The 25,225-nt window shown below is 37.6% G+C and overlaps 1 protein-coding gene across 1 annotated transcript in view; it reads right to left on the bottom strand.

Annotated features, from left to right (window-relative positions):
• drp2 (dystrophin related protein 2) overlaps positions 1 to 25,225 on the bottom strand; it is a 174,248-nt gene that overhangs the window by 95,326 nt on the left and 53,697 nt on the right. The window contains exon 2 of the mRNA XM_015381980.1: positions 17,711 to 17,885. Within this exon, the coding sequence (XP_015237466.1) occupies positions 17,711 to 17,757 (47 nt within the window). The 5' untranslated portion in view covers positions 17,758 to 17,885. The remainder of the gene's footprint in view (positions 1 to 17,710; positions 17,886 to 25,225) is intronic.

The following is a 25,225-nucleotide window of genomic DNA, read 5'->3' as shown; positions in this document are numbered from 1 at the left end:
CCACCCCAGTACTTTACCCATGATAGGAGTTCAGGAGGACAGAAAAATGATAAAGTAGTGAATCTCTTTGAGCCTTGCAAAGATAATTTTTAAGAACATATTACAATCTGTCCCAGTCAAATCTGGAAAATTGTTTCAATTTGTGGGGCTCAGACAGAAGTAAAATAAAAAAAATCTGCACTGATCAGGGTCTGCTCACTCAGTGTGGAAGGAGCCTCTCTATATGCACTGTAGTCATTGTGACATAGTAAAATATTGCATCTTGAGATTAGGAAGTCGGGCGGAACCATTGTGACCTGGGCTTTATAAATCTTATATACACAAGCAATCCTGCATATAAACCACAAGAATTTGATCCAGAAACAGTTATGCCTAATACTAGGCTGCAGCTTCAACTATATAAAACTCTGAATAAAACTGCGCAGTCTTATTACCTAGAAAGGTTTTACTTTTAATGTTTGTATACATGTATCTTCTTTTGTCATGGTTGGTTGTTTTTTTCTCCTTCCTTCTTCTTTCTTGCCAATGTGGAAGCAGAAAACTAGGATTTATTCTGTATTTTTTTATTTTCTTTATTATCTCTCTCTTACTCTCCTTTCCCCCTCCCTTTCTCTGCCCCCTTAATTCTTATCCTCTCTCCCTTTCTAACCTCCCTATCTATCTCCATGTCAACTGCATATCTTTGTTGTTTTTCTAGTAAAGTTTCATACACTATCGTCAAGTGGAAGTTATGGCAAGAGCTATGATGGTTTCCTTGTGAAAGTAAATCAGTTTGGCTATTATTCAGTATAGGGACATCAATCCTCAGTGCTATACTGGTAAACAGGAGAAGTAAAAAAAAAAAAATGCTTTTCAAGTATCATTGGGCTGCTACAGAGAGCTTAATTTTTGTTATTTCTGATTTTCTTTTACAAAGAACTCTTTTGACAAAGTGCAGTGTTGCAGGGTGTTGGTATGGCAGAGTGTGTTATTGATTACATGAACAACTAATTAATAAAACGAATTAATCCAACCTTAATGAAAAAAGGCGTTTTTTTTTTATAATTAAAAATACATATTATACCTAAAAGGTGTCATCTAAAAGCTTAAAAACATAAATCATGAAAACAACAATTCACCCCATTTGACAGTGACTCATTTCTATGATCAACCTACATTCAAAATGAAGTATATGAATAATGCCCTCTTTAACATCATAGACTAAAGATTTGCATTATAGAACGTTAAAAGCTTTCAAGGGGGACTGCATCTGGTATATTAAACCCTCTGATCTGAAGTGTTTCTACAGAAATCTTTTCTATTCTGTGTTCTGTTATAAGAACTGAATGAAATCCTAGTTGAATATCAGTATACACACGTATATAGAAAAAAAAAAGAATTGCGCACAGATGCATTCAAGAGAGAAAGCTTTTTTTTTTCCTTTTATGTTACAGAACACAAAAGCAGAGATGGAGTGATGGCTGTAGGCACAAAAATATTATATAAAAAGCAAAAGATGACTAAGAAGTCAAAGAAAAAAGTAAATCAGAGTGACACATGTTTTGCTTTCTGAAGAAAAATTGAGATCTACAGTTTGTGTATTTCAGAGCCAGAGGTCCCTTTTTATTGGGTTTGTGAGTGTTTGTTTGTGGATAGAGGCGAGCGTGCTCAGAACTGTTTATGTGCATCTGAGTGTTTGGACTTTTGTAGCAGTGCAGTATACTTTCTTGTGGTTCATCTATCAGATCCTGACATAAAAATAAAGACTGAGGGAGGCCCTGTTTTCTACTGTGTCCCATGGGTCCATCCAGCCTTCTAGGGTTTGGTTCACAGTTGCAGAATAAATTTCCGTATTTCCAAATATTCATTTATTATAGATGACTTGTTATGCTAGTATAATGAAGAAGAACACAAGATTTAAAAAAAAAGGAACATAATGTAGTTCAATAACTTACCAGAGTGTCATTATTTTAAAGATATTTATAATTTTCAACAAAGTTTATACATATTAAAAAGAGTGCGCAAATTCAGTTGTTAAAAAAGACCAGTCATGGGTCACAGCAATTCCTTTCAGTATAGATCAATGTCCTGCTGTTCGGTCATTGATTAGTTGACCGAAAAGCCTTAAAAAAACTGAAGGTCAACATTTAAATTTATAAAATATTTCTTAATTTTAATTAGTACAATATAACCCTTATGCCAATGTAAACAATATAAAATCTCTGGAAAAACTGCCAAGAATGCCCATAACTATGACAGCCAAGTACTGCAAATACAAAAATGAGGCTTAAAAATATAAAAGAATAACACACAGACCACATGCAAAGAAGTGCAGTAATAAACCCACTGCACACACATAAATGATCCAACCACGCAAAACACATAATGAGGAAGAATGCTGCAAATAACAAAAACAACATCAAGGCAAAAACAAGCTAACCCTGCATTACGTAAGCACTCCAGACCAATAGGAGAGGTGAATCAAGACCAATGATGACATTCATCACATATAGAGTGTTTTACATTCCCAGAAATGCCAATTTCCTTTCTGGTCATTTAGTTCACAGATAGGGTTACGAATATTATGAATTTATTTTTGCCTTTCATTTTTTGGCAAAAATCTGTTAAGGAGTGACTGAACAGCAATGTCTGAATGTTCCAATTACCACAGGGACCACGGTTTGCCCTGCAACCGGAGGGTTGTAGATTCAAGTTCCAGCTTTCAGTGTCGATTTGTCTTTGGGAAAGACACTTCACCTGCATTACCTACTGATGGTGGTGGGAGGGACCGGTTGCACCAGTGCACAGCAGCCTTGTGCCTGTCACTGAGCCCCAGGACAGCTGTGGCTACATTGTAGTTTGCCACCATCAGTGTGTGCATGAACAGATGAATGGCTGAATGTAGTGTTTTTGGTTAAGTCCTTTGACTTGAAGAAGCATGATCATGAAGCAAGTACAGGCCATTTACCATTTTACCTCCTTCTTTAGCTCTTCACTCAGTCAGTTTATTTAGCTTATTATTATTATGTGTTCGTTCTTCCTTATGTTACTGTCGCTCTGTATGTTTAAATCCATCACAGCCCTTTTCCTGTTCTTATCCATCACAAGTATGTTAATACTGCAAAAACAATCAAGAAATAATTTAAAATGTCTTAAATTAGGTGCATTTACCCTTAATTTGAGTAGGTAAATAAGATGGTCTGCCAATGGAATGAGCATTTTACTCTTAAAATAAGATAATTAGATCATATGCACTTCAAATAAGACAATGCAATTGTTTTTTTCTTATTTTAAATGTAAATTGTCTTGTTCCATTGTGAAAGTGTCCCACTTACCTCCTAAATTCAAGAACAAATGCACTTAGTTTAAGAAAACATTACTTATCTAGATTTCGATTATTTCCAGTGATCTGTCTGAATAGATGGGGCTGGTATCAAGGTAAGGTAATGTTAGCATCCTTCCAGGAGGACGTCAATAGAGAAGGAGGACCAAATGACAATTTGTGGAGCAGAACACTATTGTGAAGCATGCACTGTTGTCTTCTTGTCTGGTTTGAGCAAAGAACCCCCCCCCCACACACACACACACACACACACACACACACACAAAAGCCATTTTCACACTCTAGGTTTTCCTGAAGCCAAGCATCAACACATATGTATGTATTAACATGAGAAAGTAAGCCTGGGTGATGACTCCTTTGAAGTACTGTAAGTCCACAAATTCTCCTGGCCAGGCTAAATTGGTAAAGGACACAAATGGTGTAGCTGTGAAAACAAATAGAAAGTTTTCCCCTAAAAGACATTGCTAGCTAAGGTTTACTTTTGCTATAATTGGATTAGCAATATAATAAGCAATTTGTCATCTCCTGTATATTCAAGATGCTTGCCTGAAAGATAGCCTGCCATTGTAAAAAAGGTGGTATTAAAAAACAACATTCTTTGTTGAAAATCAGTCTAAAGGAACAAACAATCAATGGATTAAAATTGCTATGTTGTAAAAGTTATTGTCAAAAACCCTAAGCCACTGATCTGCTTTAAGTAGAAGACTTAAGCTGCAGTGCAAGTGAAAGCTTTTCACAAAATGCATATACAGTATGTGCAGATGAAAAAAGTATTGTCCTTGACTTTGTCTGAAGAGTTGGCCACATTCACAGCTATCTGCATAATTTGGATTTTATTTGAAAGTATTTTTTGCATTGAGTTGCTTTTCACAAAGTGAGAACGATTGCAGAGGCATGTACATGTGTTCACCATGTTCACCTCTTTGTGGCTGCAAAATATCCATTCTGTAATTTTAGCTGGATAATGAACCATATCAGAAGGCTGACTGTGTTTTTTTCTGCTTTATTAAACATGACAAACAGCTCTGGGGAAAACAGCTTGGTGTCAGCTCCAGCTAAAATTTTATAAGAGAAAAGACTTCCATGTCTTTAGTTAAAGTTATTGTCAATGCAAATAGAATTCAACCCAACAGATTTCAGTTAATGAAGTTACTGTAAAACACATAAATAGCTTGTGCAAAAAAACAAATTGCACATACACTTGGTGGGCATATTGTAGGTGATCCATAATGATTGCATAAGCTATAGATACCAGGTAAAAAACTGGTCTGCAAGCACCCTCTTAAAATGAGGAAATTACATATCCTATCAGTTTGGGAGGGGATAAAAAAGAGGTGAATTTCATGCCATGCCAATACCATGCATTTGGAGTAAAAAAAAATTAATTCTACAAAATAGATATTTTGTGTAATCCACTTTACATATGAGTATCTGAAAATGCAAGAAACAAAAATTTAAAAACAACTCTGGAAACGCGGGATAAAAGGCTATTTGATTTGTACCTAGTATGTAGATCAGCTTTCCACATATAATCAAATTTGCATGTGTTATACATGTAAACCTTTTGAAGATTAGGTCTAAAATCTAACTCCCAAGGAACAATGCTTTATACATCTCTGTCAATCCTTTGATGAATTGCAAGCTGAGAAAAAAATGTAAATTCAGATATCAGGCTGAAACCACTTCATTGTTTTATTTCTTAAATATCTTTTACAAATTATTTTGTGAAAATAGTTTAAAAAATATTTATTCTGTAACTCAGATCACAAATGTGTATGATAACATTGTGAAAATTAAATCACTTATTTGAAATTTTTAAATGTATGCAACATCCTCAACAACCAATACAAATATGTTCATAATTATATAATCAGGATGACTGTGATCAGTAATTAACTTTAATGTGTTATAGAAATTAATTATGCATTTACCCTTTTGTATCTTCCAGCTACAACAGAATGTTTTCTGTGCTTTAAGGTTTGAATTTGACTCATATAAACAATGCAGTATGCCTTGGTACTGTGTGCACGTAAATTCCAATTGTTTTTTTGGTTTTCATCTAGTCAAACACTATAGGCATCCAAAAAGCCCTATTTTGTTCCTAATTTGTGGAAATTCGTATTGGTTAAGCGGGTGATGACTGGTAAGCAGACACAGCTCAGTGCTATTCTCAGTTTTGTTTCATTTTAAGCTAGATAAACAAAGAGACACCTACACGCTAAGAGGTAATTCATTAAAATATTCATTGAGCTACTAATTCCCCAGTGGTTTGTTGGATCATTATTGTATGGCAAGGTCTGTTCTGTGAAGGCTGGAGCACTGAGAGACACGACTTTCTTCTTTTTGACAATTTTATTCAATGGTTTCCTAGTCTGTCCTTTTTGTGAATTAGCATGGAGTCAAATCAGGATCAAAACAGAAAGAAGCATATTGTTGACTCTGGATATGCTTTGACAGGAGAACAATATTTATGCCATAACAATGTTCATAAGTGATGCTTACATCAAAAAATCTAACAGTGTTTTTTGTTTGTTTTTGTGTTTTGTTTAGTGTAACCTGAAGTAAACAGATCCAGTGCCAGTGGGTGGTTTTAAAACACCAATCATAAGTATGCAGGCAAACATAGATTCAGGCAATTCGTTCATCCCAGAGCCTAGGTGAACTACTAAAACAAAAAGCTTTAATGTATTTTTAAGCACAAAAAAGATAAAGAAAAAAGGATGAATTTATAATGGTTTCCATAATAAAAATATACACACATTCTTATCTGTATGTATATCTTTCCATGCCATCTGGCGATGAGGATAGTGGCATACCACGGGTTCAATTTTAGCCTTTTCTTATAAATTAATGATGTGTCTTTGGGCTTATTCCTGTTTTAAACACCACTTCATGTCCAAAGCTTTAACTATCTTTTGTTTTCAAAAAGAAACAGAGGGTATTCTACCTAAAATCGATAGTCTTTTTCGTTTTGCTTCAGCCTTTGGTCTTTGGTTGACAAGTTGACGTTACTGCATTTCAACCATTTCTGTATTGAGGCTTCTGCATCTTTTGGCTTCTGGCACTGCTAGTGTATCAATCCAGCCTTTAACTGTTCCCTAAAAATATTCAGAAACCTTTTTTTAATAAGAGAAGATAAGGATAAATTAAGGAGTTGTGGTCAACTTAAATTGCTAGCTGCCAGAACCACGAGGAAATCCATGTGTAAATAGTAAATGGCGTGAACTTATATAGCTAGTCAGGAGACTTGACCAAAGCGCTTTACACTACATTCAGTCATTCACACACTCACTGATGGTGGCCACCTACACTGTAGCCACAGCTATCCTGGGGTTCACTGGTAGAAATGAGGCTATGTTCACAGGCACGACTGGACCCTCTGACCATCCTAACTAGGTAATGCGGGTGAAGTGTCTTGCTCAAGGACACAACACTGAAAGCTAGAGCTGGGGTTTGAACTGACGACCCTTACTGTATAATGCAGGGCAAACATCCACTTCACACCTGTGTCTCTGTGTGGTGTATGGCTCTTGAACAGATTGGTGTCATGATCTTGGCACCTATGGCTGGAGTTCGTTATTTTCTCACATCTGCTTTGCTCCTCCCAGCACTCATTGTCTCTAAGCAGATCCACCTGCTCCTTTTTCATTGGTGCCATATTATTAGAGCTGAGTGTGAGAGTATTCAAGCATACCCTGTTGTGTTTTGACTGCCTGATCCTAAACTGTTTCTACTCCTGGACTTCTGAGTTCTGTTTGCCCTTGTTCTGCTTTGTGTGCCTGATCTGTTTCCGAACTGTTCCCAGGATTCTGCCAGTTAAAGTCATATGATCTATCTTCTGACCCCCGCTTGGATTATCCCTCTGGATTTTATCTGTTCCTCTGCGTGCCCTGGCTGTTGTTTGTCACTGCTGCACTTCTCTCCTGGATCCCTGGAAGCAGCTCTGTCATAAGCTACGAAGTAACCACTCTTCCAGACTTTACTCCTTCTTCCGGGCACAGACTGAACTTTACCAGGTTGGTGACTCTCATGCTCATTATTGTTTCCCATCTGAGTTCTGAAGTCACTGAAATGAGTTTCTGTCTCTACAGATCATCCTGTGAACCCGCCCCAGCCAACCAGCAGCCGCACCATTTCGCGTTAAATAAACGCTTGTTTTGAAATCTTCCTGATCTGGCGGCCTACATTCTGGGTCCTACGTTCTGAGCTCCTGACAATTAAAACCACAACTCAAACAATGCTCATCCATTTACCAAAAAAGAGATACAGGGTATTGTCTAAACTACAGTGCAGACAAGGATTGATACAAGAGACAATGAATCTGCATTTTTACCAAGAATTATTCTATTGTTTTACCATATGCAAATCTAAGACACCAGAGCTATGTTACTCACCCTGCTGGTATTCTTCTTAGAATTGTTAATATTTCTAAATCAGTTTTACCTTTCATAATTAGTCATGGTATATTACCCGTAAAGTATTATTTCTACCATTATTGGTATTCTAAAATTATTGTTTACAGTTGTCAAGTTGGGGGTGGAGGTTTGACAGGACCCAAATGCAGACACAAAAGCTTGAGGTAGTTGCTTAAAGGGTAACAGAAGCAAAAATGCAAAAACACAAATCCACAAAAATCCAAAATATTGAAGATCAGGAATACTCACAACAAGGGGGCAAAGAAATGCTGACAAACCAGGAAAGAGTGACTGAAGAGGAGGAGAATAAATGGGAGAGAGAAACAAAGACGATGCTAATTATCAGATTGGGAGCAGCTGTGATCAGAATCAAAAAGGGAGCTAGTGAAGAGGAGACTGACACATGAGGGCAAACAAGAAATATCTAAGAACTCAAGTACAATCAAAAATACCTAGAACCCAAGAATGGAAATAAGAACACTTAAAACTCAGAGACAAAACTTCAACAGAACCAAAACCATGACAACAGTGGACATAAATGTGTTTATGTATGTGTGATGTCTTGTAAAAAACAGATGTCTACAAATTAATGTCATTTTTTTCTCTCTCTCTCTTCATTTCTTTATTTTAGTGTTTGTGTTCATATTTTTGAGAAGACTGAATAAGGAAGCTGCTATTTTGTTCATGTGAATGTGGTTGCTCTTTAAGGCTGGTGGGGTAAAATAAGCTTTCTCCCCTCTTCTTCGGGACATTTCTACACTTGTCTAATGGTGTATAGACATTGCGTTTTTGAAATCACTGAGTGTTTTGTGAGTTATTGGTTATATTTATTAACATTTTTTCTGTATTTTCTGCTCAAACCAAATAAATATCTTCCACTGAAATATAATTTTAGTTTCAGGAAAAGTTATAAGGATATGGATAAGTTTACTGATTGAAATTGCCAGATAACTGGGTCATCTTTCGTTAGGTGTTTCTGGTTTGGAGTTTACAGCATCTATCAAAAGTGTTTCAATTGGTGTGAATTGGCATCAGTCATGATGCAAATTGTCTGCCTGAGCTCAAATTGTGGAAAGGTTTTGCCGTTTCTGAATTATAGTTGTCAAAATATCTTTTGTGGACATACTTTTAGCTGTAAATTTAAAAATGAGGTTCCTGTCTTAAAGCCTACAGTTAAACTGGAATAAGAATTCCCCTTATGGACAAGCTACATGCCTTCTGAAGTAACAACAACCAAGCTGTCTGACAGCAATGATGACAGGTATGTTTGGATCAGTCATACTTGTGTATTTGATTATAGGAACACTGTACAAGCTCTCTCAAGCATGGAGGTGGTAGCATCAGGCTGAGGGTCTGATTGTAGGTCACAAGCAGATGTTCCAAGAAAACAGTGACCTCAAAAACACATTAAAACTGTTTTGGGAATGGATTATTAGATTACAATCTTCTGGACTGGCCCTGCCCTTAATCCCCAGGGTGATTTGAGTGTGAGTAAATACAGTATGTATGTAAAATGAAAGTGTGTATGTAAATATAAATTTGAGACAAAGTCCACAACAATTTAATACTTGCTAAGACACTTGTTTGTATACATTGTTTTTATAAACAATGTACCTATCTAATGTAGAAGTTGTTTAAAAATTTCAACCTTGAATATTATAATTAGAATTATCATGTAACTAGGACTTAGTAGGTTATGTGGGTATTGTGTTTTGTGGAAGTTTTCTGGAGGGGAAAGAAAAAAATGAAGCAAATCCCCCATAGGGTATTTCACCTAGATCTCTGTAAAGGTTGAGGGAGAACAAAGGGATGGACAAAATTACCACAATAGTAAGAGAGGGAAGAGCAAACACTGCTGAAATGGAAAGTGAATGACAGTAAAAGCAACCATAAATGAGGAGGGTGTCAGCCGACAGATACAGCTGTGAGTAGAAACAGGAACATTGAGGTAATGACAAGAGCAGACAGAGATAAAAACAAACCCAGAGATCACAGTTTGCCCTTAGACAGATGCAGAGTGTAGGTGGTTGGCTCTCTGCAGCTTTTCGAGCCATGGAGCTAAACAATTCATAGCATGCAACTGAGCTACCCACACGGAGACCCGTGTGCATTCCCTGCAGAGCAAAACAACAACCACGTCACTGTGTGGCACAGCATGAACTTTAACAATGCCCAATACTGTTTTCCTCAAGGCAGACAGAAACAAATGCACTGCATGGAAAAGCTGTTTGAAGGTAGATAACTAAAACCCCGCAGCATGAAAAATACCGTGCTGTGTTACATATGTGATAATTCAGCAACAAGGGATCCTTGCTTTACAGAGAGAATACAGAGCAGGTCACTTGCACTTTAAATGCATTTTAAATAAGGACAAAGACATGTGTAGTAATTAAGGCAGAAACACCTTTGGACATGTAGCTGTTAAACCATCTACGGAAAAAGAAAAAAAGCTACGAGCAGAAACTTGTGCCATCTGAAACTAATTTTAATTTTCACAGAGTGAATTTTTTTAAGTAATCCTCTAAATAAAATTTATTGTTTGAAAAGTTAATTTAAGTAATGTGAAACGATTTAAAAGTATGAACATAAAAATAGACAATATTCAATAACCTGAAAGTGTTTTATTGCTTTGATTATTACTTCCAGTTCCTGATTTCTATTTTACTTCTAAAACTGAGGTTTTTTTCTTGCCATACATCCCCGTCCTTAAGAAAGAACATAGTAATCGAACAATAGACTGATGCCATGTGTATGATATAGCTATATGGCTGGATTTATACCTGGATAAGTGGAATCCACAGGAGATGCCCTGGGTCATGTCTAATGACCAGCTACTGTACAAAACTCTCAGGTTTATATTAAATGTATTACATGCAAATGATGTGTCAGGTAAACAAATGATAGGTTAAATGTAACAGCTACCTGATACTGTTGGATTAAGATGATAGATTAGCATTGTATGAAACATGTCTTGCATCGCCAGTGTTTTCCTTATGGCTCCTCACTGTGGGAGCCCAGGGGAGCAGCAATTAACCCCTTAATACATAGCAAGGGATAGGACAACCCCTATTCCCTTATATAGACAGTGACATATAGGGACATTTTTTATATGATCCTTTTTATGCATGTGATAGATTTAATACAAACCTAATCCATCATCAATATCATTAATGACCCCTCACATCTCCAACATGGACTGTTCTTCCTGCTGCTCTCTGGGAAGAGGCTTTGAAGCATCTGCTGCAGGACCAGCAGGTTCTGCAGCAGCTTTTCCCCCACTGCCACGAGAGTGCTGAACTGTTTAACTCTAAACTCTCCATCACTCTTGCAACATTGTTTTGCACTACCAACGTGGCAATTTTTTTATAATCCATTTAAATAGTACTGGTTGGCCAGCTCAAGTGGTAAGTCACCTGTCCTGCAAACAGGAGGCCTGGGTTCGTATCCCATCTGGGGGAAATGAGCTGCAAGTGTGGGTGCTTAGGTAAGACCCTTCATGCTAATGCTTGCTTAGGGCGTAGCGAATTCATACTGTGTGGAGAGTATGAAAGTCTGATTCAAACTAAAAACATGCAGGAAGGTTAGTAGGAACAGGAGAATTACCGGTACTGAAATCCTAAACAACAATCAAAGTTTCGAAGTACTAAGTGAGTTTGTGGGACCAAAATTACAATTTCAGATTGGAAATTACTTTTCAGAAAAAAAGAGAGAGACTCACTGTATTAAAGTTATCATTGATTAATGCTATTTTTTTTCTTTCTTTTTTTAATTATTTTTGCTATGTTGTTCTTACTGCATTTTACTTGACTTTGCTTACTTGTTTTTTGTGTAAAGCTTGCCAAAACTCCTAAAGCCTAATTTATTTTACATAATTAGCAAGTGAAAGCACACATCCAATAAAAACATAATTCATTTGAAAAAAATGGTTTGTATTTTAGCAGACAGTCAAAGCTATCTGAACAATGTTTTGTTCATGAAATCCTGCTCAGAGCCCAGGGAAAGAGGTAATGCGTAAATAAATAAATAAGAGAGGATAACATTCTGAAATTCATTAAGAAATTGTATTAAAATACAATTTCATTTTAGAAGTTAAGTTTGTAATTAAAGGGAAAAAAAAACTTACACACCTTTACAGGCTTTATAATTTGATTAAGTGCAAGTCAATTCAAAACCCTGTCCTGCATTCACCCTAAAAACTTTAAAGAACGTTCAATTTATTAAAAAAGAAAAAAAAACACGTGGCAAATCATTTATTGTTCTAATGTTGTTTTTCACTATCATTTATCATACATGACTAAGTTAGCAAAGTGTGCCTTAGGTTCCATATAGGTACATTTTTTTCATATTTAACGGCAATTGAAATAGATTTCCTACCCTCACACCACCAGAAGATATAGCCTTAGGGACAATTTTATAAAGGATGGACAGAAGAAGCCATGACTTTTACTTTAAGGAAGCTTCATCGAACTGTCAATCAGAGTGAGACAGACCATTTTAAAACCGGTTGTCTGTACATCTCAAGCAGCAGACATCAAATGCAGGCAGTCGTCTCCAATGGACAGTCCTTAGCCTCAAGGATATACGGCTTCTTCTTATTCAATCATTCTTTCTTTTGTTCCGGTTTTCATCCTGACCTTCTCCATTCCCTTCATCTCTCCTGTGTCATGATTTAATACCACCTGTCAGTTTTTCATCCCCCTCTATCCCTACCCCTCATGTTAACATTCTTCTGCCCCCAACCCCTCATCCCCCCTCTTTTTTTGCTCACCCAGATGCAGCAACAGTGGAGTTTGGATTCATCTACTGCAGGCCATGCAAAGTGATCTCATTATGCACTTCTGCAGGCAAAACTGTCTTACCCGATTTAACAACTATGCTTCCTTAACCTACCCCAACAAACTTTTCAGCTCCATCAGGGTCAAGCAAGCAATTAAGGGGGCAATTGTCTAAACAGGATGCCAGCAGAATTAAAGAAACGAGAATGATGCAGGAAGCCTGGATGTTTTCCAATTAAGTATTAAAGAACTACATGAACCCATTGTAATTGTTTTGCTCTGGCAAACCTCTGGAGTGTGTAGAAGCAACATTAACCCATATTATTTCAATAATTAATATGATTCGAAGCAGAAGTAAAGTATGCATTATTGTGTGACAGTACATTAGGAGGTCAAAAATGTCTGCTTTAATTGCTTGAACACAATGAAGGCACCAATATAGGCTGTTAATCATAGGCGTAAAAAATAATACAAACATTTGCACATTATTATGTAGCTTACATTTTCCCATTGTAATATCTTACAAAAGCTAGAATCTAGTTTTGTTAGTATGTATCTGGTGCATACATTTGTGCTAAAAAAATACCAATTACAACCCCCCCAACATTTACTTTAAATTTGATTATAGTGAAATTATGTTCAGCTCTCCATCAAATAGTTTAGCTAAAGTCCTTTAAACAGGTCAGAAAGTGGTGAGAGTGGTGCAGCTACAGCAAATGACAAGTACTATGGCGCTAAATCGGTCTCAATTTTCACAAATACACATTTGATTCATACATGCACAGGACAAGCTACACACACAGAGCACAATTCACACAAGCACAAAAAAAAAATCACACACACACACTACAAGCTCCTCAATCAAACAGCACGATTCACACATGATTTGCCAAAGTATTTCTGGTCCATACACAATTATAGAATAGATGACATAGTACCAGTAGTCTTTAAACTTTACTCTATTTGTGTGTGGATTTTTAAGAATCTCCTGACGTATCTCGATACACAAATGCATTTTGTTATACAGGGAATGGTTTGCAACCAATCACAGAGCTCCCTTGTATAAGCCAATCCCAAGAAAGTAATCCAAGTGGGATGACTATTTGTTCCGCTTCGGTCCGGTGTTCTGTCAGCTCAGCATACCACGTCAGGCAAGCATACCCTTAGTAATACGCATTACATAGAGTTTCCTCTGTCTTCGGTCTCCTTACATCCAAGCATGCTGCTTTATTTCATGATTTAATCAGGCTTTTGTCGTAGTTTGTGCATAAAACAACAAAAAAATCATTCACAAGGTTCGTTACACATATTAGGTTTAAAAACAAACATTGCATGTCTGTTAGAAGAGGATCTTATTAAAGAGTGATCTGCATTTTTTCACAGAAAATTAAATATTCATACGGAGAGGATTCTACAACCAAGTTGACAGGATATGAGATTTATTTGTTTTTAGTTTGTTTAATATGAACAACATGCGGATCATTTTATTTTTATTTATTTACTTTTACAGCACATGAAGAACTACTGAAATTAATTTCAGATTACACATAAATAGATTAATAAATTCCGTAGGGGGTAAGGAATGACTTTAGGGTTATCACTCTGTGATAACAACCTACTGAGCCTGCTGCCACAATCTGAAGCCATTCTATTGGACTGATAACCATTAATAATGATCATGCATGTACATGCGTGTTACTAAGGGCATGCTGGCCTGACACTGTATGCTGAGCTGACAGAACGGAACAAATAGTCATACCATTTGGATTACTTTCTTGTGATTGGATTATACGAGGGAGCTCTGTGATTGGTTGCAAACCATTTCCTGTATAAAACAATGCATTTATGTACCAAGGTACGTCAGGAGAGTCTCAAAAGTCCACACACAAATGCAGTGAAGTTTAACAAACTCCGGTACTTTGTAATTTAATTTATAATTATTTATGGACCAGAAATAGTTTTGCGAATCATGTGCTGTGCATGTGTGAATCTTGTATGTTTGTGTGAATCATGGTGTGTGTGTGTGTGTGTGTGTGGAGCTTGTCCTGTGCATGTATGAATAAACATACGTGTATTTGTGAAAATTGAAACCGATTTAGCTCCATAAAGTACTGCTTGTTTTGCACATGTGAGACAATCTTCTATTTTCTCCAATTGTTTGGACTCCAAGGTGGAAATATTTTCTTCTTATTATTTGAATTGAATATTTACTTGGCTTGATAAAAACTCTGAGTTGGTAAAACTTCTACACATTTGTTTCTGACTTACATGTTATTTTCTATACATGCAAAGCAGTTGTTGGTATATAAATGATTTAGTATGACAAAGCTGACAAGATAGCATGTTGTCATATCTCCTTGCAAACAGTTTAAAATATGGGTTAGGGTCAAGTGGCACAGAGGACAATGGATTGTTTAGCGTTATGCACACTAAACGAAGGTTTATAGGGGCCATGTTAACGCTAAGTGAGGCTGGGTAGCCTCATGGTATTGTGAAAATGCTTAGCATGTGGGAAGTACAGATGTCACAGTGCGACAAAGTTGGACACAGTGGGCACAAAAGGGCACCCACACACATCATATCATCCCACTCCATGCTGTAAACTGTTAAATGCCATAGCTCAGATGGTTGGAACAGATGTCATGTAGTTCTGTAGGATTGCTGCACAAAGCAATCGTCTAGCTGAGGTGTGAAGTTTAGTTGAGCATAGTAGATAGCACATTATTATTGCTCTTGAAAAAAATATTTGTAAATCTGTTCATTTGGACAGTACTTTGGTGGAACTTATTCAAATTTTTTTTGCATTATAACTACACTTACAGGCCTACAGAGCTAAAAGGTCTGCAGATTGACGCTGTCAACTTGGCCCTTCACTACATCCTCCAGCACCTGGATTCCACAGGTTCCTACGCCAGGATCCTGTTTGTGGATTTCAGCTCTGCCTTCAACACAATCATCCCAGCTCTGCTTCAGGAGAAGCTCTCTCTGCTGAGTGTGCCTGAGTCCACCTGCAGGTGGATTACAGACTTCCTTTCTAACAGAAAGTGGCATGTGAAACTGGGAAAACATGTCTCTGACTCAAAGCTCACCAGAACTAGTTTCCCCAATGGCTGTGTTCTTTCTCCTCTGCTCTTCTCACTGTACACCAACGGCTGCAACTTGTCATCAGTCTGTCAAGCTTCTGAAGTTCATGAACGACACCACTCTTATCAGACTTATCTCTGATGGTGACTAGTCCGCCTACAGGTGGGAGGATGACCGTCTGGCGACCTGGTGCAGGGAGAACAACCTGGAGCTCAAAACTCTAAAAACAGTGGAGACGGTGTGGACTTCAGGATGAACTCAGTTCCAGCTATCCCCATCACCCTCTTTTTGCTTCCTGGGAACTATCTTCTCTTAGGACCTGAATTGGGAGCTGAACATCAACTCCCTCACCTAGAAAGCCCAGCAGAGGATGAACTTCCTGCAGCAGTTGAAAAAAAATTCAACTTATCAAGGACAACGGTGGTTCACTTTTACTCCTCTATCACTGAGTACGTCCTCACCATTACTTCCATTACCATCCTGTATGCTGGTCCCACCTTCAAGAAGAAGAGAAGGTGATTGGATGCAATCTCTCCAGGATCTGTACGCCTCCAGGACTCTGAGGCGTGCAGGGAAGATTGTGGCTGATCCCTCGCATCCCATCCATAAACATTTTCAGTCACTTCCCTTAGGCAGGAGTCTGCGGTCCATCAGGACCAAAACATCATGCCACAAGAACAGTTTCTTCCCATCTGCTACCAGCCTTATCAACAAGGCCCAGATACCCCATGACACTGAACTGCCTCCCTCCCTCCCCCATTCAGGACCTAGAAGCTAGACCAATGCAGCATTTCCAGACCTCCTGCTTTACATTAATGCACAGTCTACTGTGTATATAGTACATAGCTATATACTATATATTGTATATAGTATATTGTATGTCTTATATTGTATAGCTAATATATGTGTAGCTATAGAGTCTGTATTCTGTATAAAGTACATATTTTATTTGTCTGCACCATCAACACCAAGTCAAATTCCCTGTAAGTGCAAACTTACTTGGCATCAAACTTGATTCTGACTTGTATGTATTTTATAGCAGGAGCATTTCAAACAAATAGACCTCATAACGACCCCATTTAAAACCTATGGCTTAAGGCCGAGGTCTTCAACAGGGGGTCCACGACCCCTAGGGGGTCCACAGAGGTACTGCATGGGGGTCGCAAAAGTTTTGGTTGATCAGACTTTTTTATATTCCCCCCTCCATTGTTTTCCACTAATTGAAATGTCTTTAAATATGCATTTACATGAATTCAACACACTGTAGAAAACAGATAAATGGAGGCAGAAGATGTCTACCAGTCATCAATGCACACATTCAGCGACACACAGGAGCTCTTTCAAGTTGGGCACCGTTTCATTCACAACACCTGTCCCATCAACCAGGAATCAGAAATACTTTAAAAATCCCAGGGCCAAATCACTTTCGTTACATTACTCCATCTGTAATAGAGTGACTATAGGAACAGGTGATATATCATAATTTCATACAATATATATAATTAGGGGGTCCCCGCACCATCTCACAATCAGTTTAGGGGTCCCTCACCAAAAAACGTAAAAGACCCCTGGTTTAAGGAATTATATTAAGATCAGTTATACCAATCACTAACTATTAAAGGAATTAAGATATAGATAACAAATGATAACTTAGCATGTTCAAAAAAGGAGCAGGAAGAACTATAAGGTTATGTAATCTTGCTCGTGTCTCCACTGCTCACTACTATGTCCAACGTGCACAAAGTGTATACACCTGTATAAAAAAAATTATGAAAAAGACAGAAAACCTCTAAAAAGAAGTTTTACAAAGTTATTAGTTCTCAGCTTCATGTTTGTTATCGTCTACATCTATCCAATTGTTGGTATAGCATTTTAAAGTATTTTATTATTAAACTAATTCAAATAAGAAGAAGAAAAACTGATAAGAGTTGCATTTATTGCTTACTCACAAATTTTATAGTTTCTGCAGAACTCTTTTAGCTTAAACCTTTACTTGTCAGTTTGTCCTTCTGAAAAATCTTACAAAAGCATAAAATGCACAGGAGAGCACAGACCATGTTGCACAAAAAAGAAAAAAAAAAGGGTGAATTTCACATGCTTCTATTTCCTCTTACCGAATGTTATGGGACTTGCGTTTGATCTCATTCCAGCAGAGATTCATCTCTCCTGTTTGGTGGGGGCTGACTGCTATCAGTCTGCGGCACTCGCTTCCTTCCTCTGGCCCCTCACCGTCCACGGTGGACTGGCATGGCACACAGTGGCATCCCGGCCACGAAGGCCGCCCCGCAGCTAAGATACACAAAGAGAGAAACAAAGCATGCATGTGTTTGAGGACTTTTTTTTTTTTTACCCACTGATTATTATCTGGAGGTAGCAGGAGAGCATAACAAAATATTCCGTTGACAAGGGCAAAAAATAAGTTATTTGGTATCAATGCATTTATATGGATGAACTGAAATTAAGACAAATTTAAATCTGGCCTGAGAAGAAAAAAAAAAAGGAAACACAAGAATCACTACATAGCTGTGGTTTTATCCCATTATTCCATTCCATTAAACTTTAAAAACAAAACACACGCAGACAAAAAGCCTTTTTCAATCCAGACTTGTAGTATGTGAGGGCATGTAAGGCTACATGAAGAAGTGCAATCCCCTTGACAGACCCGAGTGGGGGGAAAAAAATCAAGGGAGAAGACTACACACCTAAATACACACAAACGGAATACATTCTGGAACTCAGGCATTCAAGTGTGGCTTTCTAGGATGCAGAGCCTTGCTAAGGATCACAAGTCTCGATAAATCTGGTCCAAGGTTGCTCTCTTTTTCATGTATTTCTCCACAGAAATACATCCTAGGGCCATTGAACTGGACATACAAAATGTGCAAAGACCATGCTGGCCCCTGTGTTCAACACAGGTAGGTCTTATTCTTCCCTGCAGTGAAACTTCTACTTTTAGCTGTTATAGATGCACAACTCTATCTGCTGCAAAAATTATTGTAATATAGAAAAAATAAATGCTCCGATCTGCAACCACTAATAAGTAACTTGTCTCAGCAGTAATATTACTTTTCAAGGTATAGTGGAGGATGTTAGTTTTTCTGGGTGGATCATCAAAATAAGTGGTCCTCCTAAAAGTCAATCATTCTGGTAATATGTTTACGTAAGGCCGTCCTCATTTTACCTTACCGGTGCTGAGTCTGACATAGTGGGAAAATGCAAATCTTCTTTTAGAAAGTAAGCTTATATGAGTGATGCAAACAGCAACTTTTAAACAGAGTGTGCACGAGGAGAAACGGGCTTGTATATGCTCTTGCACGCTTTAACAGGCATTCCCTCTTGGGAGCGGGTACAGGGTTGTGCATTTGCATTTTCTTTTTAAAGTGGAGAGCGCAGATCTTTTAAAAAATTCACGGAAATCCTCCACTCTATCTTGAAAGCAGAATTGCATCAAAATTCAAAAAGAAGTCTTTGAAAACAAGGAAAAGGACCTAAATTTTAGAGCTTTCTGTTAAGGTCCTTTTGAGGCGGTGTCATAAGGGAGAGGTCATCCCCCCTTTTTGTGTTGTTTGTATGGGTACATAATGGGCATAACTTCAAGGGACTAGCTCAGTAGGTGGGATGGGAATGCACCCTTCTTCCCTTGATATGTCTGAGTTCTAACTCAGACTGGTGTCTGTCTGTTTTGTTTACGGCTTTGGACTGTCTTTCCTGCTTAGCGGGGTGCAGCGTCTGGGTCGCCAAGGGACTTGGATTCCAGGCTTGGCTTGCATTGCGGGAGATCATGGTCTACCTTTTTCTTTCTGTTGTGGGGTACAAAGTTTATGCTGCTGTGAAACTCCAAGTGACAAACTCACTCAAAAACAACCACTTCACAGATACAAACAAATATGCTCATCCACCCACCTGCATATACAATAATCTAAATGCACCAAAAACACTGATATATTCCAACTGTTTAACGGTCATACTGACACTTTTAACCTTCTAGGCATTGTCTCAGCCATTGCCAGCCTCCAAGGCTTAGTCTCTGCTACTGATGGCCTCCAGACTGCCTTTGTCGCTGCCAGAACTCTGTTGCTGCAGCTGGCTGTAGACCTCTTTCTCCGCCATAGACGTCCAGGCTCTTTTTGGCGCTGGCCTCCTGAACCTCTTGTTTCTGTTGCCCTCTTGGACTTTATTAGTGGGTTGCTGTTCTTTCCCTGTTTGGCTCCATCTGCCAAAATAAGTTTTTTTTTGTTTTGGTCCTGGTTGCAATATTGGGTCGCCTTTAGTTTTGTTGGTCATGGACACTTAGGATATCTGATAACAGCCCTCAAGGAGGAGGTTCTGTTATGATTTTTAAGCGATTGGGTTCTGATTTAACCTTTATGTTTATTTTTGGACGATTTGTTGTTTATTCCACTTAGGTTTTGTTTTATCAAGTTCTTTCATTAGGCCTGAGGCCTGGAAGAGAAGCACAGGGAAGGCCTATTGCATCTGTATTGTTTATTTTTTTCTTTATAGTTAGCCTTGTAGGATTAACAATTTTTTAGAAACTTTTTGCTGCATCTAGTCATGTAGAGGTCGCCAGAGTGGTGAACAACCATATACAGTCATGTAGGTTCTGCTAACCTCTGCCACCTCTTATTTTTTATTAATTTTCCATTGGTTGCCCCACTGGAGTCTCCTTTTTGCCTGTCTGCCTACCATATGTATTTTCTCTTTTTTTTTTTTTTTTCTCGGGGCCATTTTTGTAAATTTGTTCTTTTTTAAATCGAACAGTATGTTTTTCACCCTCGTTAGATAGTTAATCTGAACTTTTTTAAAAACCTGAAATATGTTAGCTGCTGCTGATATATTAGAGTTGGGAATGACAAGATAAAAACTGTGAGAGGTTTAAAATAACTCTTTGTTCCGTTTAGTTGGATATGCTTTTAGCCAAGTAAAGATTTGTTTACATAACTATTTTGCAAAGTGTTCTTGATATTTCATATTTCTATGTGATTTTTCTCCCAAGCTCAGGTGGACTGTCCACAACAAAGTGAACATATAGATAAGAAGGAAAAATATTTTCGTGCAGTGTCAACATTTGAGTTTAAAGCTCCCAAGTGAGAAGCAATGAAAGACTTGCTTTTGGAGAAGACTAATCCCTTTTATTTATCTTTACCCTCTTTGCCCCTGTTCCCCCCCGTCTGCTTTAGATTCATTCTTCTCTTCACCAATATCTTTCCTCTGCAGAGTTACTGTATTCCAGATCTGGAGGGAAGTTTTTTTTCCTACTTTACACAAATCATTTCCATCTCGTTCTGATTGCTGTCTCTTATTATCTCACCTCTTCTTTTTTCTCCCTCTTCCGGACCTAGACAGCTCTGGTTAGTGTAGCCAAGTCTTATATGAATCAGCACATCCCTCACACTCTTCTGCTCTCTCTGCCTCTATCCCTTCTCTGGTAATCAGAGGTCACATGAGACTCTGCATGCAGTTGGCACTTCAAGGACCTTACTTGAGCTCCAATCCTCTAAAAGTAATGAAATTGGGCCCTTTATAGGCTGCTGACAGATTTTATTCATTTCTCCAAAGTGTTTGGGAATGAGGAAACAGGGGCCATGACTGACACAATGAAGCGTGAAAGAAGAAAGGAGGCATATTTGTTTGCTTTTAAGAATCTGCCCTTTTCATGGTGTGAATGCTGATAGTAAATGACCCCATCAGCGCCAACATCAAAATGAAACCCCCAGGGTGACAGCTAGTTCAGAAAAAAATTATTTGTTTCTGAATTGAGAAGTCGGGCAGAGGTCTGTACCTTTAAATGAATATATATATCAAAATACAGCATCTTGCAAGAGCATTCACATACCTTATTACAACCTAAAAACACTGTCTTTATTCTATGCGGCAGACCAAGCCAAAGAAGCACATAATTGTTAATGGAAGCAAAACATCACATAGTTTGTATTACTTCTATTAAATTATAAGTCCACTTTTATTCTGACACTCCAAAATCAAACAGCTTGTGGCCTGATGAGTAAAAAGTCAGCTAACTGCCAAGCAGAGTCCGCATGTGTTTTATTTGGTCTCAGCAAGAAATCTAGCTGTTCTACGAACGTTAGGCAACAAACTGTATCTTGAGTAACGAGAAATACAGCAATCGACTAAGGAGAAAGAATTTAGAAATTTTAGAACAATCAGGTTATAAAACTTTATCCACAGCTCTATTTAATTCGTCGTCAAAAATTTAAAGATGGCACTGTTGCAAGCCAAAATCTCTGTAATCAGGACAACGTTCAGTCACACACAAGGAGAAAGTCCTGTTTGCAGTTTGACACAAGCAAAGTGGGGGAGACCTTCTTTGCAGAAAGATGATCTGGTCATATGGGACCTCAAATAAATCTATTGACAAAAAAGAAAAAAAATATGAATAGGGCAGGAACATTAATGTCACCATTGACACACCTTACAATGTCAAACAGTAGGTTCTCAGTGTCATGCTGTGTAGATAGTTTAACAAAGACAGACAAAGTTAATGGGAAGACGAATGGATGAACAGATAAACCCAAAAATATTCTGGAATTTATCTTTAGTAGCACAGATTGATTAATCTATCAGATCTTTTCAAAGATCTACCCCATCCAATTAAATGTTAGGGTTCAACAATGGTGGTTTTGAAAGGCCTTACTCCAAACAGTCTAGGAAAACTTCTCAATCTAGAAACTTCTGCCATCAAATTAAAGGCACTTTAACCTGTAAGATCATTATGACATAAAATCAAAGTAAACCATTAACAACTATAGTTTTAAACACTTAAAAATTCACAAAAGCAGAATATATATATATATATATATATATATATATATATATATATATATATATATATATATATATATATATATATATATATATATATGTAAAGAAGAAACTTTGCTTACAGTGACGTCTAATGTTTCTACCATGTCTTTTTTGAAATCCTCTGCATCATAGCAGGTATGCAACAACTCACAGAGCACAGCTTTGGGTGGCTCTGTCTCTTGCATTAAACTTCAAAACCATGAGTCAAGCTCTAAACATGCATTATTTACAATCATGATTAGATGTGGCATTGCTCAGTCAAGAGGAAGTGCACCATTTTTTTTCCCCAAAGAGTGAAAGTGAAAACTGGCACAGATTTTACTGACAAGCCGCAAGGTGACAGATCAAAATCTGTTCCTGCTTCAGCCACGACTCTCACTACTAGATTTTTCATAGCAGTCTCTGACACAAGCCAAATTACTCTTATGTGGACAGCACAGACCGCAAGCCTCCTTGTCTTTCTCTCCTTGTCTTATTTTTCTAAACCACTCAAGCAAAAACAACTTGGAAGGACATTCCAAACAATGTGTGAATTTCAAATCAAAAGAGCTGTGGAAGATAAAAGATATCATGCTGATATTTGCTGGATTTCACAGTAACAGAAAGAAGACAGTTTACTGTGTAGATAAAACATCAGAAGATCAAAGCCAGTACACCATGTGTACATGTTGATTGTAATCCAAAAAAAAGAAAAAAACTTCAGGCTGCAGCACTAAAGAGCAGTTAGGGAGTCACAATTTACTGTTATAAACAGTTCTTAGATCTGTTAATTGATTAATCTAATTGTTTCAAGGGAAAGGCCTACCTTAAACAGCCTGCTTGCTGTGTCTTTACCACAGGTGACCTGTCTTAATTTACCCAGTCTTGGAAGAGAATGCAAAGACACATCAAACCTCCCCTGGGAGGAATGCCGAAAAGAGGGAAAAAAAGTGAAACGGTCAAAAAATGGGAGGGATATGGATGGCCTAAGCAGTAGAGACTTCATTCTTCATCAAAGCGTGCTCTGTCCTCAGACGTTCCGCTTACACCTACATTATTTCCATCTTTTCCAAAACCAACAGAAAAAAGGCCATCTGTCTGTTGTTTCTCAACACTGAAATAGAGCAATGCAACATAAGCTCATCTTCGATAAATTACAACATGCCTTTTAAAGAGGCTAATTTCTCAGTTTGAACACACCTGAATATAACAACCTTTAAGCAAGTGTTAGACATATTGCTGTAATTAAATACGTGATCAGGATTCTATTCCAAACATGAACACCCACCGAGGAAACAACCACATACATACACGTGTGCTACAGTCTGCCCTTAAATAGAACCTTGTGGCTTGGGTTTATTTTTCATGTGGTGTTAAAAAGGTAACTTTTTAAATCCTACTCCTAATAAATAAGATGTCAAAAATACCCATTATATAAGACCAACAGTTTACATAGATACCAGTGCAGCATATGATATTAACATCTGAATACGTATCTATGTACATAGAGTAGATAGCAATGTCCATTTATATATGCCAATTCATCTGTGCTTTCATGATCTTGGCACTGATTACTGGCTTAATGGTTCACCTATCTAGCTCTGCCTATTTTCTTATTACTGTTCATCATATCCACCTGCTCCTTCCTCTATTTAAGCCGCTTGCTCCCAGCCATCAGTACCGATTATTCGAGCCTTTGGTGAGAGTTCTCTAGAATACCTTTTTTTGTTGTTATGATTGCCTGGTCCTGACCAGTTGTTCCCTTTGGACCTCTGAGCCAGCTTGTTCCCGTTCTGATCTGTTTGCCTGACCTATCTTCTTACACCTGCTGGATTCTGCCTGCTGACATCCCTGGATCTGTTTCCTGACTTCGACTTTTTATTCCCCTACGGTACCTATTTGTATCTCTGATTTTCTGGCCTGGACTCCTGTTTACCTCTTCGACACCGGCTTTGGCTTCATCTTCTGGAAACTCCTGCCTTCCTACCTCTGCTTGGATCTGCTCATCAGCCTCCTTCTTGGCTTTGGCTGCTGTAACTTTCTGGGCGACGTTCGCCGCATACGTGGTTACGAACCTGAGTTTTTTTCCTCTGCTCTAGCTGGTGAGTAGCAAATCTGACATTAAATAAATAAATGCTTTCTTGAATCACATCTGTCTGTCTGCTTGAAATTCTGAATCCACAGTTCTGTAACCATTTTTTTGGTAAGTTTGGAAAGTCTGTTTCTTCTTCAGCTCACTTACTTGTTGAGTTCTTGGGAATCTATCTAGCTTTTTTTTTTTCTACTTTCATGTTATCTTTTAGTTTTACTTTTAAGAAACTAAAAAAGTTCTTTAGATCCACCTTCATCTACAAGGGTATCATTTCTATCCCATAGTTCAGAGTCTTACTAAAGTGAAAGCCTGAATAGCCTAAAAAAAAACACTTTCAGTCATAACAAAACTGAAGTAATTCTGTTTATAAAAAGTGATAAAAATTTGAATCTTTTTAAAAGTTTCAGATTAAGTTTGGGAGTTAAATCAGGCTTGAATTTTACCCTTAAACAGATTTATTCTGTTGTGTAACAATTTCTTTTCAACTAAGGTGTTTATCTAATATAATTTATTAGTTATCTTTCAAGTCTTTCAAAGGGTGTTTATATTAGATGACATGATGAGGCCTTTCTTGAACTCTTTCAAGAATGCTCACCTAAAAGAATTCTCATTCTGTGTACTTGCTTCTCCTCACTGGCTCTTTATTAATGTTAGAGTTATTTCAAAATTATATTGTTTACATAATAATCACTTTTTGATTTTGCATTCGTTTTTCTGTATATATATATATATA

This window comes from Cyprinodon variegatus, unplaced genomic scaffold, assembly GCF_000732505.1.
Source record: "Cyprinodon variegatus isolate N-32 unplaced genomic scaffold, C_variegatus-1.0 Scaffold245, whole genome shotgun sequence".
Classification (NCBI taxonomy): Eukaryota; Metazoa; Chordata; class Actinopteri; order Cyprinodontiformes; family Cyprinodontidae; genus Cyprinodon; species Cyprinodon variegatus.
This window is presented reverse-complemented; position numbering and strand designations above follow the sequence as displayed.